General features: G+C 55.0%; 2 protein-coding genes across 4 annotated transcripts; one reads left to right on the top strand and one right to left on the bottom strand.

Annotated features, from left to right (window-relative positions):
- Positions 1-2314: 2314 nt before the first annotated feature.
- Positions 2315-9783, top strand: PPIB (peptidylprolyl isomerase B; the record flags this gene model as incomplete). The annotated part of the gene is made up of 5 exons (XM_079701112.1): positions 2315-2449; positions 3181-3294; positions 4456-4549; positions 8509-8693; positions 9441-9783. The coding sequence occupies 5 exons, from the start codon at positions 2315-2317 to the stop codon at positions 9561-9563; spliced, it is 651 nt and encodes a 216-aa protein (XP_079557238.1). The 3' UTR covers positions 9564-9783.
- A 645-nt stretch (positions 9784-10428) lies between these two features.
- SNX22 (sorting nexin 22) lies at positions 10429-13365 on the bottom strand (the record flags this gene model as incomplete). 3 transcript variants are annotated; one of them, XM_079699725.1, is made up of 7 exons in its annotated part: positions 10429-10547; positions 11016-11083; positions 11316-11348; positions 11719-11813; positions 12297-12401; positions 12830-12913; positions 13291-13365. In XM_079699725.1, 7 exons carry the CDS (start codon positions 13363-13365, stop codon positions 10429-10431), a joined length of 579 nt encoding a protein of 192 aa, XP_079555851.1. The 3 variants fall into 3 exon arrangements, with proteins under 3 accessions (XP_079555851.1, XP_079555852.1, XP_079555853.1); XM_079699726.1 differs by lacking the exon at positions 11316-11348; XM_079699727.1 differs by lacking the exons at positions 11316-11348; positions 12297-12401.
- Positions 13366-13719: the final 354 nt, after the last annotated feature.

Raw genomic sequence — 13719 nt, 5'->3', positions numbered from 1 at the left:
TTCTGCTCTACTAATGAAGAACATCTATACAGACAGAAGGTATAACTATGATGTGCATATATGGCACACAACAACTGCCAGTCTGGCCATCATTGGTTCCAATTTTTTCTGTTGCTACTCAATTGCTACTTAACGATTTCTTCTTTCATTAGTAAAAAACACGTTTAAGATCAGCATAAGAGGGACTTCCCTGGTGGTCCAGTGGCTAAGACTCTGTGCTCCCAATGCAGGGGGCCTGGGTTCGATCCCTGGTCAGGGAACTAGATCCCAGACACTGCAACTAAGAGTTTGCCTGCCAACACCGAAGATCCCGCATACTGCAACTAAGACCCGGCGCAGCCAAATATTTTTTTAAAAAATCATCATGAGGGCTTCCCTGGTGGCGCAGTGGTTGAGAGTCCGCCTGCCGATGCAGGGGACACGGGTGCGTGCCCCAGTCTGGGAAGATCCCACATGCCGCAGAGCGGCTTGGCCCGTGAGCCATGGCCGCCGATCCTGCGCGTCCAGAGCCTGTGCTCCACAACGGGAGAGGCCACAACAGTGAGAGGCCCGCATACCACAAAAAAAAAAAAAAAAAAAAAATCATCATGAGAGAAAAGCTTCATATTGAGAGCACTGTATCCGTCAAGCTTATTTTTTTTTCAAAGGTGGTGGGGGGAGGTGGGAAGAAGGTTGCTTTTATGCTGTTTTAGCATTAATTAGTTCCTCATGTGGAGAAGGCTACTTTGAAAACATAGCTTGGTAAACAATTTTCCCAGTGTGGGCAGTGTGAGACCAGCGAGTGGGGAAAGAGGCTTAAGAGACCCAAAAAATGAAGAGGAGAGGAAGAGGGGGTTGAAAGATCATCTTTCTCAGTGCAACAGTTTTACCTAGAAGAACCTCCACCTCATTGAGAGGTGGTCTGGATTGAGGTGTGAGAATTAGAAACAACAAATGTTATTTGCATTTATTTGAGAGAACTGTCTGTTGAAGCTCTGCAGTCTGCCTGCAGTGACCTCAGTGTAAGGAAGGACGAGGTAATGTCAGTGGCCATGCATAACCTCAAACTCAGGTCAGCACCTTATATAGAGACCAAATTGCCAAGTTCGACTATAGAAATGGAGCCATGTCTACCTACAGTCTGGGCTGTGAAGACCAGGAATTTCTGTAAAGTTAATCTTTGAAAATTAAAGACATTTAATAATGTCATGGTTCCTAGCTTTAGAAAGATGTCAGTGGCAATTTTGGGTGTGTGTGTGTGTGCTAGACTCCCAGTACAGAAGTATATATGTTGCAGACCGTTGGGAACAAGCGTCTTTGGAGCCCTGAAATACTGCTGGGGGCGCATCTGACGACTACTCCTGACCTTCCTGGAGGTTTCTAGAAAAGAGGGACTCAACCTCAGACCCTTGCAGATATTATTTCCCACCTCAGTGCTAACGTGACAGCTGTTCCATCCAGCATTTGTTGAGCACTTAGCCCTGCAGCAGTTGGGGGAGCTGTATACAAAGTAAGAGCAACACAGTCCGTTTCTCACCAAAATAAACAAATAAAAAATTTTAAAATGTAGTTGCTTGGGAAGACAGGTAAAGAAAGGAAGTTAAGAACCAGAGTATACAATAGTGTGCGTTGACTCATACAGCAGTAAGCACAGTAAGCTTAGAGAAGGGAGAGAAAAAAGGTAGGACAGTGACAGGGTTTAAGTCAAAAGGAAGTGGGTTTTGAAGCAAGTTTTGCAAGACAAACGGAGCTGTATAAGGTTATACTCTGGGTAGGCATAAACGTGCCCTGAGTTTTTGGAGGCTATCACATTTAAACCCAATTCGGTGTGACTAACCCTTGACTGGCCCAATACGGACGACAAAGTGTCTTCTGCCCCACCCACAGACTTCCTAACCTAAAGCCTCGGTCACCACCTGCTAAACGACTTCCACTCCCGCAAAGGCACGGCGAGCCACGGGATCTCTCCCAAGCGGCTGGTAGCCTCTTCAGAAGCCCAATCCGGGGCTCTTGGAGCGGGCTCCGCCTTCCGCTGATCCCCTTCCTGTTGGTGGGCGTCGGCGAGTTGTGAAGCCAATGAAGCCGCAGTAACGTGGCAGCCACCCACGAGCCCGCGTCTCCGCCCGCCCAGTCGGCGAGCCGGGCTCCGCCTCCCAGGGGGACCTACCATCTGGCGCCCAACCAGAGGGGGAAATGGGGCCTGCCTCCCGCTAGGAGACCTGCAGGAGCCCCGGTTCCCCCCGGCTGCGCTCGGTGGAGGCGCCGGGCCTACGTCGCCGCGCCCCCACCCTCTTCCAGCCTCGGCAGCCGGGGCCGCGCTAGCTTCTACCGGTGGATGCTGCGCCTCTCGGAGCGGAACATGAAGGTGCTCTTCGTCGCCGCCCTCATCGTGGGCTCCGTCCTCTTCCTGCTGTTGCCTGGACCTTCTGCTGCAGATGAGAAGAAGAAGGGACCCAAAGTCACTGTTAAGGTCCATCCTCCCGTCTCCAGACCTGCCTGGCGAGGCCTGCCCTCCGCCGCCTGGGTTCCGGCCTTGGCGCCTCTGGTCACATATGTCCGAGGCATTTCGGGTCCCAGAGTTCGGGCCTGGGCGTCCTCGGCCTTGGCTCTGCCCCTCCCTAGTTTCCTTGTCGTGGCCTCTTGGCGCCTGGGCCGTCCTCCCCCATTCAGACCGGAGAATAACCCGGACCCTCCCCGAGAGCCCAGCCCTGACCCAGGCGTTGGCGCCCAGGATGCCCAGCTGGGGCCGGCATTGCAGACTCAGAGCCGTCTATTTGCAGATACCCCACAGTTCTGAGGAAATGGTGAAAGATCACGCCTGCCAAATTGCCAGTCTTTTCTCTACGTAGGCCAGATTTTAGCCACTTCAGTTACAAAGCACAGCAATGTAATAGTTTACACCTGAGTGGTGTGCTTAGGCTCCCGTCTTTATGGTGTTTTGATGTTAAGTTTTAGAATCTGGGCCCATTATTTATTTAGAGCTAAGGTTGTTACCCTGTAGTCTAAGGAGAGTGTAAACAAACATATGGAGCTTTCATTAGATTCTCATGGGGTTTTTGTCGCCACCAAAATCAGATTCAGAAACACCGCTCTTAAAAAATGGGTCTGTTTTCTCGCATCCTCCGAGTAGCTTCTTGGGCCCTCGGTTCCCTAGGAAGGACCCTTTTAAGAGGCTAAGTTTGAAATTGTCTTTTTCCTCAGGTGTACTTTGACTTGCGAATTGGAGATGAAGATATAGGCCGGGTGGTCATCGGTCTCTTTGGAAAAACTGTTCCAAAAACAGTGGATAATTTTGTGGCCTTGGCTACAGGAGAGGTAAGTTGCTAGAGCGGAGGTAGCCAAGCTCACAGGCAGCGGAGTTGGCAAGTAGGGTTGGTGGCAAACTGAACTGCAGAGCGTGGCCCACCCATAGCAGTGGCCGTCACGGAGTACCATCTGTGCCCTCTGGCACTGGGAACCCAGTATTATCATATCTTCTGAGTTTCTTTAAACTAAATCCAGAATTAGAATTTTTTTTTCTTTTTTTGAGAAAATTTTTCATCTTTGAGATGTTGCAGTAACCAAAGAAAACATCCAGGGAAACTAGTTTGTGGTCTCTGCACCAGAGTGAGGGGCCCAGAGCTTTCCAGGTTTTAAGGAAATGAATGCCCCATTTAAGAAAGTCTGCATTCCAACTTCCCATTGGGTCAGCAGGTAACTCCCCCCACCAACGCAGGCCTCCCACTGTTGTGGCCTCTCCCGTTGCGGAGCACAGGCTCCGGACGCGCAGGCTCAGCGGCCATGGCTCACGGGCCCAGCCGCTCCGCGGCATGTGGGATCCTCCTGGACCGGGGCACGAACCCGTGTCCGCTGCATCGGCAGGCAGACTCTTAACCACTGTGCCACCAGGGAAGCCCAACTTTTCTTTTTTTTTGGTCAGTTTCCTTGCTTCTCTTCATATGATTGGATTAGGAAGAAAATGAGAGGGGAGGGCCTCCCTGGTGGCGCAGTGGTTGAGAGTCCGCCTGCCGATGCAGGGGATACGGGTTCGTGCCCCGGTCTGGGAGGATCCCATATGCTGCGGAGCGGCTGGGCCCGTGAGCCATGGCTGCTGAGCCTGCGCATCCGGAGCCTGTGCTCCGCAACGGGAGAGGCCACAACAGTGAGAGGCCCGCGTACCACAAAAAAAAAAAAAAAAAAAAAAAAAAAAAAAAAAAAAAAAAAGAAAATGAGAGGGGAAAGGTGGAAGCATTATGTATGAAGTAGAATTGTATAAAGGCAGAGGAAATGTGCAGTCTTATAGCCTTTCTTGGATCTGTGTGCTCCAGGTCTGGCCTTTGATACCTGGTCACCCAGTGGCACGTTGAAGGATGAATCTGCCAGCAGGGGTTTCTCTTCTGTGAGCAGTTGTTGTTGTGGGCTGGGTTCCTGCAGGGCCTATTTAATGTCTGCCTGGTGCCTCATGCCACCTCCTCACCTTCTCATCCCTTTTTCTAGAAAGGATTTGGCTACAAAGACAGCAAATTCCATCGTGTGATCAAGGACTTCATGATCCAGGGTGGAGACTTCACCCGGGGAGATGGCACTGGAGGTAACCTCAAATCCTCTGGGCAGAGGGGTCTTTCAGGGCAGCCCCCAAGGTGGGAGGGCCAGGGAACCCAGTACAAAGGAGAGGGAGGAATGGGTTTCAGGTGGACATAAGAGAATCTCGCGCAGCTGGCAGGCCAGCTGATCCAGGCCTTGCCTCGCAATACGCCCTGCAGGGAGGGGAGCAAAGTGAAACACCTGTAGGTGATTCTAGGTCAGGCATGCAAAGCTTGTGTGGGCGGCCTTGGAAGTCCCAGCAAGGGTGGGAGAAATTGCTTTGCTTGGCAGTCTCCCCCCAGAGACCACTTGGCAAGAGCTGGCAGTCTCACCTGCGCTACTTGTACAGTAGGATAGACAGACAGCCTGGACTAACCAACAGGTCTTACCACACTTGGCTGCACAGCCTGCTGTTCCTTTAGACCGCAGCTGCAGTTCACCCCACCGATCAATATTTACTGGGCCTCGGGCTTCCCTGGTGGCGCAGTGGTTGAGAGTCCGCCTGCCGATGCAGGGGATGCGGGTTCGTGCCCTGGTCCAGGAAGATCCCATGTGCCGCGTGGCGGCTGGGCCCATGAGCCATGGCCGCTGAGCCTGCGTGTCCGGAGCCTGTGCTCCACAGCGGGAGAGGCCACAGCAGTGAGAGGCCCGCGTACCGCCAAAAAAAAAAAAAAAAAATATTTACTGGGCCAGGCTCTGTGGTGGGTGCTCAGGATGCAAAAACCAGTGGGACAGCAACTCCCTTTCACTTCCAATACCTGAAAAGTCACAAATGGGCTGTAACGCAGCTTTTAGGGCTCAGGCTCTCTCCTCAAGTGGTTTATCGTCGAGGTGGGAAGAACGAGGAGAAAACACTATGAAAGTGACATAACACAAGATGTAAGTCATAGCTAGCTGGACGACAAAGACAAAGCAGACGTGATACAAAAGCACTGTAATCATGGGGTCACACACAGTTGGGTGTCTGCCACCTTCTTACTTTGTGACCTCAGGCAAGTGAGTCCTGTGAACCTCAGTTTCCTCTTCTGTAGAGTAAGTGGTAAAAGTTGTGGGTGCTGGGAGGGTGAGGTGAGATGTTGAGTGTGTAGTGCCTAACGAGTGGTAAGTCAAGTCAGCCGTCGTCAAAGTGCTGACAAAGGACTCAATTTGCGCCAAGGTGATCAGGAAATGGCCTCGTAAACCTGAGGACAGATATGAACAGGGACAGATCTGGCTGGGGAGAATTTGAATGGGCAGGGAAGAGGCAGGGTTAAGGCGTGAGCTCAGGTCTGGTCTGCGGCAGGAGCTTGGCCAAAGGTGGGGTCAGGAGGATGGAAGTGAAGCTCCCACCGGGATCCCAGAGTGGCGGGCCGCGGCCAGGCCAGGGACCCAGGGCTTTGTCCTCCACGGAGTGAGGATCCGCTGAAGACTTGAATGGGAGCAAGGCCTGCTCACAGAGGAGTTTGAGGGATAATAATGTGACAGATTCAGGACATGGACACAGGAGAAGCAGACTGGCAGGGAGGTTGGTGCAGCTGCCCCTGCGTCGGGCGATGTGGGCCTGAACCCAGGGAGGATACCTAGTGGGTAAGAGCAGAGATTCGAGAGCCAGACCACCTTGGTTTGAATTCCAGCTCTGCTGCTTCCCAGGTGGGGTACCTTTAACCTCTGTACCTCGGTTTCTTCATCTTTGAAATGGGGCTCTGAGCTCCTGCCTTACAGGGTGGGTTTTTTATGTTTCACATGCTTGCACCAGCCCTCTGGCACACTGTTCCCACTCCGAGCATTAGCCGTGATTGCAGCGGGGGTAGCAGGAATGGGAGAAAAGGATGAATCCGTGATGGGGGTGAGGACAACATTGACAACATGCGGAGGAAACAAATGTCAAAAGAATAACCGACGTCTGGAGAGAAAGATGACAAAGTATGTTGAGTTTAAAACCTTCACTATCCGTTTAAGTTTGGGACTCCTTGTGTCTTGGGAAAGTGATTGGAGCTAAGGATATAGATTTGGAGATTTTCTGGATAGCAGCAGTAGTTGAATTTCTGCAGTTCACTGAGATGTACAAAGAGGATTCTCACACGGGAATCCTCTTTTTATGATTTTTTTTTTTTTTTTGCGGTATGTAGGCCTCTCACTGTTGCGGCCTCTCCCGTTGCGGAGCACAGGCTCCGGACGCGCAGGCTCAGCGGCCATGGCTCACGGGCCCAGCCACTCTGCGGCATGTGGGATCCTCCCGGACCAGGGCACGAACCCATGTCCCCTGCATCGGCAGGCGGACTCTCAACCACTGCGCCACCAGGGAAGCCCCAGGAATCCTCTTTTTAAAAAAAAAAAAAAACTAAAAGAGTTGACAGTTTTATTTTTGCATTTCACATTACAAATAAAAATTGCTTTTTTTGGTCCCACTACTCCCCTCCAAAACTATTCTCTCTTTGATAGGAAGGGGGAACAAGTCTTCCTTGTCATGCTGTTAGAAAACACCCCAAGTCACAGTGCCGTGATCTCCTGGTGAAGTAGAACAAGTAATATGAAACTGATGTAGGGCTTCCCTGGTGGCGCAGTGGTTGAGAGTCCGCCTGCCGATGCAGGGGACACGGGTTCGTGCCCCGGTCCGGGAGGATCCCACATGCCTCCGAGTGGCTGGGCTCGTGAGCCATGGCCGCTGAGCCTGCGCGTCCGGAGCCTGTGCTCCGCAACGGGAGAGGCCACATCAGTGAGAGGCCCGCGTACCGCGAAAAAAAAAAAAAAACTGATGTAAAGAGGCTCCCCAATCTCCTTATCTGTCTGGTTGAGTCCTTCCTGGCCAGGTGATTTTCAAACTTCCCACTTACTGTACAATCAGAAATACCTCCTTAGCATCAGTATAGGACAGCTTCCCAACCTGGTTCCACTCTGTGGGAACCACAGGATGAAAATACGTGTATCGAAGAGGAAAAAGGTTTCGTATGCAAATAAGTTTGAAACGTGTTGGGTAAAACAAAATGAAAGGGCCTCCCTGGTGGCGCAGTGGTTGAGAGTCCGCCTGCCGATGCAGGGGATGCGGGTTCATGCCCCGGTCTGGGAGGATCCCACGTGCCGCGGAGCGGCTGGGCCCGTGAGCCATGGCTGCTGAGCCTGCGCGTCCGGAGCCTGTGCTCCGCAACGGGAGAGGCCACGGCAGTGAGAGGCCCGCGTACCACAAAAAAAAAAAAGAAGAAAAAAAAAAGAAAATTACTTCTTTGTTGCTGCGTTTCTTGGGGCCTCTAATGCACAGTGTGAATCTCTAGGAGAGGACAGGGACAAAGAAGGGTGCAGTATTTTGCAGTATTTCTCCTGGAACCAGCCTTGGGAACTTAGGTTAGGATCTCTGGAATGGGGTAGAGATCCTCTCTCGGCTCCACTATCTTGTATGCTGGCCCCAGACCCTCCACAGACAGACACAGTACACACACTCAGAGCCACCTTTTATTTTGGTTCACGTGTTGATGAGGCTCTTGACGTTCCAGAATTCAAATGGCGGCCCCCCTCTTTTGCTTCTCCCTGCCCCTCCCCACTCATCTCTTCCTGCTTTGGAGTGTCCTCAGTATCTTCTGTGCTCTTAGGAAGAAAAGCTGGTCAGCCACAGCAGTCCTCCTTTTCTGGGGGGTTATTACCTCCCCTGCATCCTGCACAGCACCTCCCTCCACTAAAGTCCCCATGGCAGGCCTCTCAGGCCACAGCCAAGGTAGTTTTTAATATGCCTTATTTGAAAGTCATAAAACTATATTCTCAAAGTAATCATCGTGTGAGCTATTCACTAAATCACCCCGGCCTCATGCCCCACTTGGGTTGTCAGTATGGTTTAGCTCCAGAGCCAGAGGGTAGGAAGGGAACAGCTTGTACGTCCTTGTACTCCACTGGAGCCTGGCCTGGCACGGGGGACAGGTTCAGCCTCTGGAATCCTCGCCCCGAAGATCTGCTTCGTTGGGGCTCCCCCAGCTCCCCTGACCTACTCTTTCTTCCCAGGGAAGAGCATCTACGGTGAACGCTTCCCTGATGAGAACTTCAAGCTGAAACACTACGGCCCCGGCTGGGTGAGCATGGCCAACGCAGGCAAAGACACCAACGGCTCCCAGTTCTTCATCACGACGGTCAAGACAGCCTGGTTAGATGGCAAGCATGTAGTGTTCGGCAAAGTTCTAGAGGGCATGGTGAGTTTGCGGGGGAGGGACTAACCCTGGGCAACCCTGACCAGGGATCTGACACAGACCCCGGGGCAGGGGATCCATATATTTTATCCCTTTCCCAGAAGGGAATGTACAGATTCTGACCAGTGTTTATTTCTACAAACCTGGGGGGAATTGAGACTAAACAGCCTCTCTCTCTATGCCCCCGAGTTCTTTTTTTTTTTTTTTTTGGTCATGCCATCTAGCGTGCGGGATCTTAATTCCCCGACCAGGGATCGAACCCGTGCCTCCTGCCGTGGAAGCCCAGAGTCTTAACCACTGGGCTGCCAGGGAAGTCCCGCCTCCAAGTTCTAAATCCCTCTGGGCCCCAGGCAGAGGCCGGCCAGGAGGTCTCAGTGAGGCTGCACAATTGAGGACCCTCCATCCCGTCATTCAGTCAGGCATGTCCTGGCACCACTGTCGGTTGTACAGGGCCCAGCCGAACACGCTGTCCCGGAGAAGACGCTTGGCACCCGCTCCCCAGCCACCCCCCTCCTCACCCCTAGCCCAGCCTGGGTCATACTTCAGAGGATCGAAACTACTGCATCCTCCTGTTGTCAAAGCTGGGTTCTTCTTGCCCTGGGCTGGCACCCTGCCACGATGCCCTTAGGATTTTGGTGCCTCGTGGTTTGTACACTGTTCATCACGTGCGGGTTTCAGCCCTCGCGGCCGCACGCTGGGGCCTGTCTCCCTCAACCAGCAGACCGCCTGACACTCTGCCTTCCTCCCCAGGATGTAGTGCGTAAGGTGGAGAGCACCAAGACAGATGGTCGGGACAGGCCTCTGAAGGATGTGATGATCGCAGACTGTGGCAAGATCGAAGTGGAGAAGCCCTTCGCCATCGCCAAGGAGTAGGGCCTCAGGAACCTCTTCCCTTTGAGCAACTGTCTGTGTGGCCCTGTTGCCCTCCCGGGGGTGAAGACAGCCCGCCACAGGGCTCCATGCTGCACTGGCCCTAGTGCTGGCATCTGACGGAGCGGACCCCTCCCCCCACATTCTGCGGGCCCGCGGGCCCAGTTTTGTAACAAACTCCTACCAACACTGACCGATTAAAATAAAGGTGTTTTTTTTATAATCTGCGTATGGGCTGGGTTCTGGGGCCTGCAGCACCCCAACCCCGACCCCAAGTCCAGTGCCAGCCCATCTGGGGCTCCTGTGGCAGTGGTGCCTGTCCCCTCCTTGGGTTCCGGCCTGAACCCCTTCCCTCCAGAAATGCTCCAGAAATGAGGGAGAGATGAACACAAACCAGATATTTCCAACTGGCCACACAAGTCTGGGAGGGCAGGGGGAAACAGATCTGGACATTCACAGAAAAATGTGCTACGCACAAAATGTCAAGCAGGAGCTTTTGCCCCTTGCTTCTGAACTTGGCTAGCCACTGTGCCTCAACCTTTGCATGTCTCCGCCATGCGTTTCTCCTGATGTAGGTAAAGGAATACACCTGCACCTTTTCATAGCCCACCTCCAGACTGGTGGGCTATGAACATTCTAAAGGAATTCTCCCTTCATTCCCTATCCTCTGTTGTGCCCACCCGGGCCCCTGGGCTCTAGGAGTGCAGGATCCTACCACCTCAGACACCAGTGCAGCTGAGTTCCGAGCCTGGAGGGGTGGAGGGTGGTGAGTCCAGGGTCCAGGCCAAGGCTGACCCAGCCCATGTCCCTTTCATAGGACTGAGGTACATGACTGTCCTGGCAGGTGGCCTAAAGCCCTCTGGACTGGTCAGGGCATCGGCACTGGGGCAGGGTGACAGGCAGCCTCTGGCTGGGCTTTAGCTGTGTTGGCGCTGAAGCCATAGAGGCCCTGGAGCACACCGTTCACCACAACGTTGGGCAGAGGCTCTAGGACAGAAGGAAAACAGGAGTAAGGGGGAGGGGCTTCAGGGCAAGAGGAAGTGGGGTGGGCCTGGCTGCAGGCCTGCAGCTCCCTGAGCTCCTGCTTGTAGGCTCAGCACTCCCTGTTCCCCGAGAACAGGGGTCCCTGCCAAGGCAGCAGGTAGCGGTTGGCCACCTCAAATGAGGCCTTGGCATTCCCAGTTCACATTCTGTTCACATCTTGGTAAAGCCAGGCTGGTAAGGAATGGAGACCAGGGGAGCCAAGCTCATTTCACCATGTCTATTTCCTGGAGGAAAATACAAAGCAGGCTACAGGGGCACAGGAACAGCAGGGAGGTGTGGCCCCAAAGGAGGGCAGTAGGAGGGAGATGCTGCCTAGGGGTCCTGCGAGCTGAGAAATATCAAGTTCACCCTCACTCCCACCCTGGTACCTGGGCCCTAAATGTGGATTATGGGTCAGAGGCACTTCCTCACCTGGGGATGGGATGCAAATATAAGGATCCGTGCAGAAGCTGATAACAGGCCGGTGGTACAGCTGTGAGCTAGGAAGAAAAGGGGTCATGAACAGTGGAGGGGGAAACAGAGAAAAGTGTCAGGTTGGGTGGAGACTAAGGACTGAGATCACCAAGGACCCACAGAGGAAAAGTGGGAAGTGGGCTCAGGAGGCAACAACATGAAAACCTGGACCACGGGGACAGGCCAGAGACTTCAGGCCCTGGCATATGGCCACGAGGGGGCAGCAGGAACCCAGTGCAGACAGGGACTTTGACTTACTTGCTGTTGCCTGGCAGGAACTCCCCCAGGGTGCTGAAAAGAAGAGAGAGGCTGTGAGCTGCCTGGGGATGCCGGCGGGGCGGGCGGGCATGTGGCAGGGGTGGAGATGCGGAAGCCCAGAATTTCACCTCCCAGGGGACTGCTGCTTCTATTTGTAACAAACTCAGCTCGGGAGGCACCTGGGGTAGCCAAGGCTCTTCAGAAAACAGCCCCTCCACTGGGGTCAAGAAAGCCTACTGGGGAGGTTGTGTCTTAAAGAGGAAGAACCAGGCTAGGGCCTGGCAGATACAAGAAGGAAAGGGGCTTGACCTCTAAAACCTTTCCTCACCTGCTGGCTGCAGAGAGCCCCTGTCCCCACAACACTGGGGCCCCTCTCATGCCAAGCGCCTCTAGAGATGCTCACCCCCAGCTGCTGGCCTTGGGGACTATGGGCAAGTGGCGAAGACTCAGGAATTCCAGTAGTTCCTTGGGCACATCCTGGTTCAAGTATAGGATGCCCTGGAGAAGAGAACACAGGCAACCTGTAATCAGATTCAGCTGTGTAATACGCAGAGCCTGGTGCAAAATGAAAACACGTGGGCCCTTCCAAAATGATAAAGAATTTCAAGACAGCCAGAGCAGAGCATTAAACCAAGCTAGGGCCCTTCTGAGCACTGGCCCTTTGTGACTACACAGATTGGCCCATGAAGCCAGCCTGGCCTGCAATTGGGCATAACCATGTGGGGGGAGGGGAAGGATCTCCACCCTTATCATGAGGGCAGCACAGGATCTCACCCTGGAGGAAAAGAGAGCTAGCCTTCATTTAACTGGGACTGCCTGCCTCCTGGTTACCTCACTCAATCCTACCAATTCAGAGAGGGATGAAGTACTAGAACATGGCCAAAATGTAGGTCCCCTCACCCCATGTCCCCGCACCTCTCTGCCGGTGTCACACCTCTGGTCCAGCAGGCTGAGAGGCAACAGAGTGAGACCCACGCACACCTGGATATAGGCCTCCAAGCTCCGCCGCCGCTGCTCCAGTCCTCTGGTCCTCCAGTTGGGCAGGCGTTTCGAAGGGAAGTCGGGCACTTTGTACAGTTTCTTGATCTGCCAGGAGGTTACCGCAGGGCGATCACAGCATCCCGACTGAGCCCTCAAGCTCACTTCATCCTAGCCAAGAGCCCTCCCCAGTCCTCCCTGCCGCCCACACCCCCAAACTTCAGGCTGTACCCTGAGACACGCCCACGTGGTGAGTAGTGGTTGGGACAAGGGCGAGAGGCGCCCCCAACACCCCCGTCCGCCCCCAAGACGCCCGACGCCAGACCGGCCGCGCAGGGGCACGGGCAGCACGTGGGACCTGCCCCTTTGCGCGCATTCCGCAGCCCGCAGGGAGGTCTGTGCCCACCACCTGAGCTCTCTAGGGCCCGGTAATGGGGGTGGCAGAGGCTGGGGCCCGCCAGCTCGTCTGCCTGCCTCTCAGGGCTTGGGAAGGAGCCGGGCCGGGGTCGGTCTGTCGGTGTTGGGCGCAGCCTCACCCGTTTGTGCAGCGCGTGGAACTCGCTGTAGCGCCTCTGCACGGTGTGTCTGCGCCCGTGGCACAGCACCTCCACTCGGAACACCTGGCGGGCGCGGGAGGGCAGCCGGGTGCGCGTGAGGCCCGGCGGGTTGGTGCAGCAGGACCGGCTCCCGGCGACGCGCCCACCCTCCGCCCTCAGAGGCGCAAAGCGGCCTGGGAGCGCCGCTGCTCTCCAGGGACCCTCCCAAGTCCCCACACACTTGGGGACTCTGCTCCGTGCAGTCAGTCCCTCAGGAGCCGGGACCGCCGTCGGCGGGGCTGGCAAATCCAAGCGGCCCAGAGACCCTCGGCAGGGTGTCCCCAGACGGCCTGGGCCGCCGCGCTCGGACCCCGAGCCCGGGGTGCGGGGTCCGCATTGCATTTGACGCAGGGAAATCCGGCGGGTCCCCGCGCCCCTTCCCATCCACTGCCCCCGCTCACCATGTGGCCTTTCTCGGGGCTCTGCCGGGTCCCCTCGGCCTCGGGCCCCACCGACGGGATGCGAACTTCCAGCATGCACGCGCCGCTGGCAGCCGAACTCTCCGCGCTCCGACCAGAGACCGCGGCGGCGCCGGCCCCGCCTCCTCGTGCCTGCGGGCCCCGCCCCCACGTTGGCCCCGCCCCGGGCGTTCCCCAGCGCCGCCGGGTCCTGCAAGGGGCTGATTAGGCTGGACCCCGATGGCGCGAGGCGGGCGCCGCCCACTAAGCTTAGTGGGGCCGCAGTGCGTGGAGACCCTTCGGCAGAGAGGCATCTGTTTGTCAACGTGTCCACATTCACCGAGTCCCCAGTGATTGACAGGAATGCGGGAGAGCCAAATTTCACCTGCTCTTCAATCATCTTTCAGCCCAAACCTTCATCAGGCAGAGGCA

This window comes from Hyperoodon ampullatus (genome assembly GCF_949752795.1).
Source record: "Hyperoodon ampullatus genome assembly, chromosome: 3".
NCBI classification, from domain to species: domain Eukaryota; kingdom Metazoa; phylum Chordata; class Mammalia; order Artiodactyla; family Ziphiidae; genus Hyperoodon; species Hyperoodon ampullatus.
This window is presented reverse-complemented; position numbering and strand designations above follow the sequence as displayed.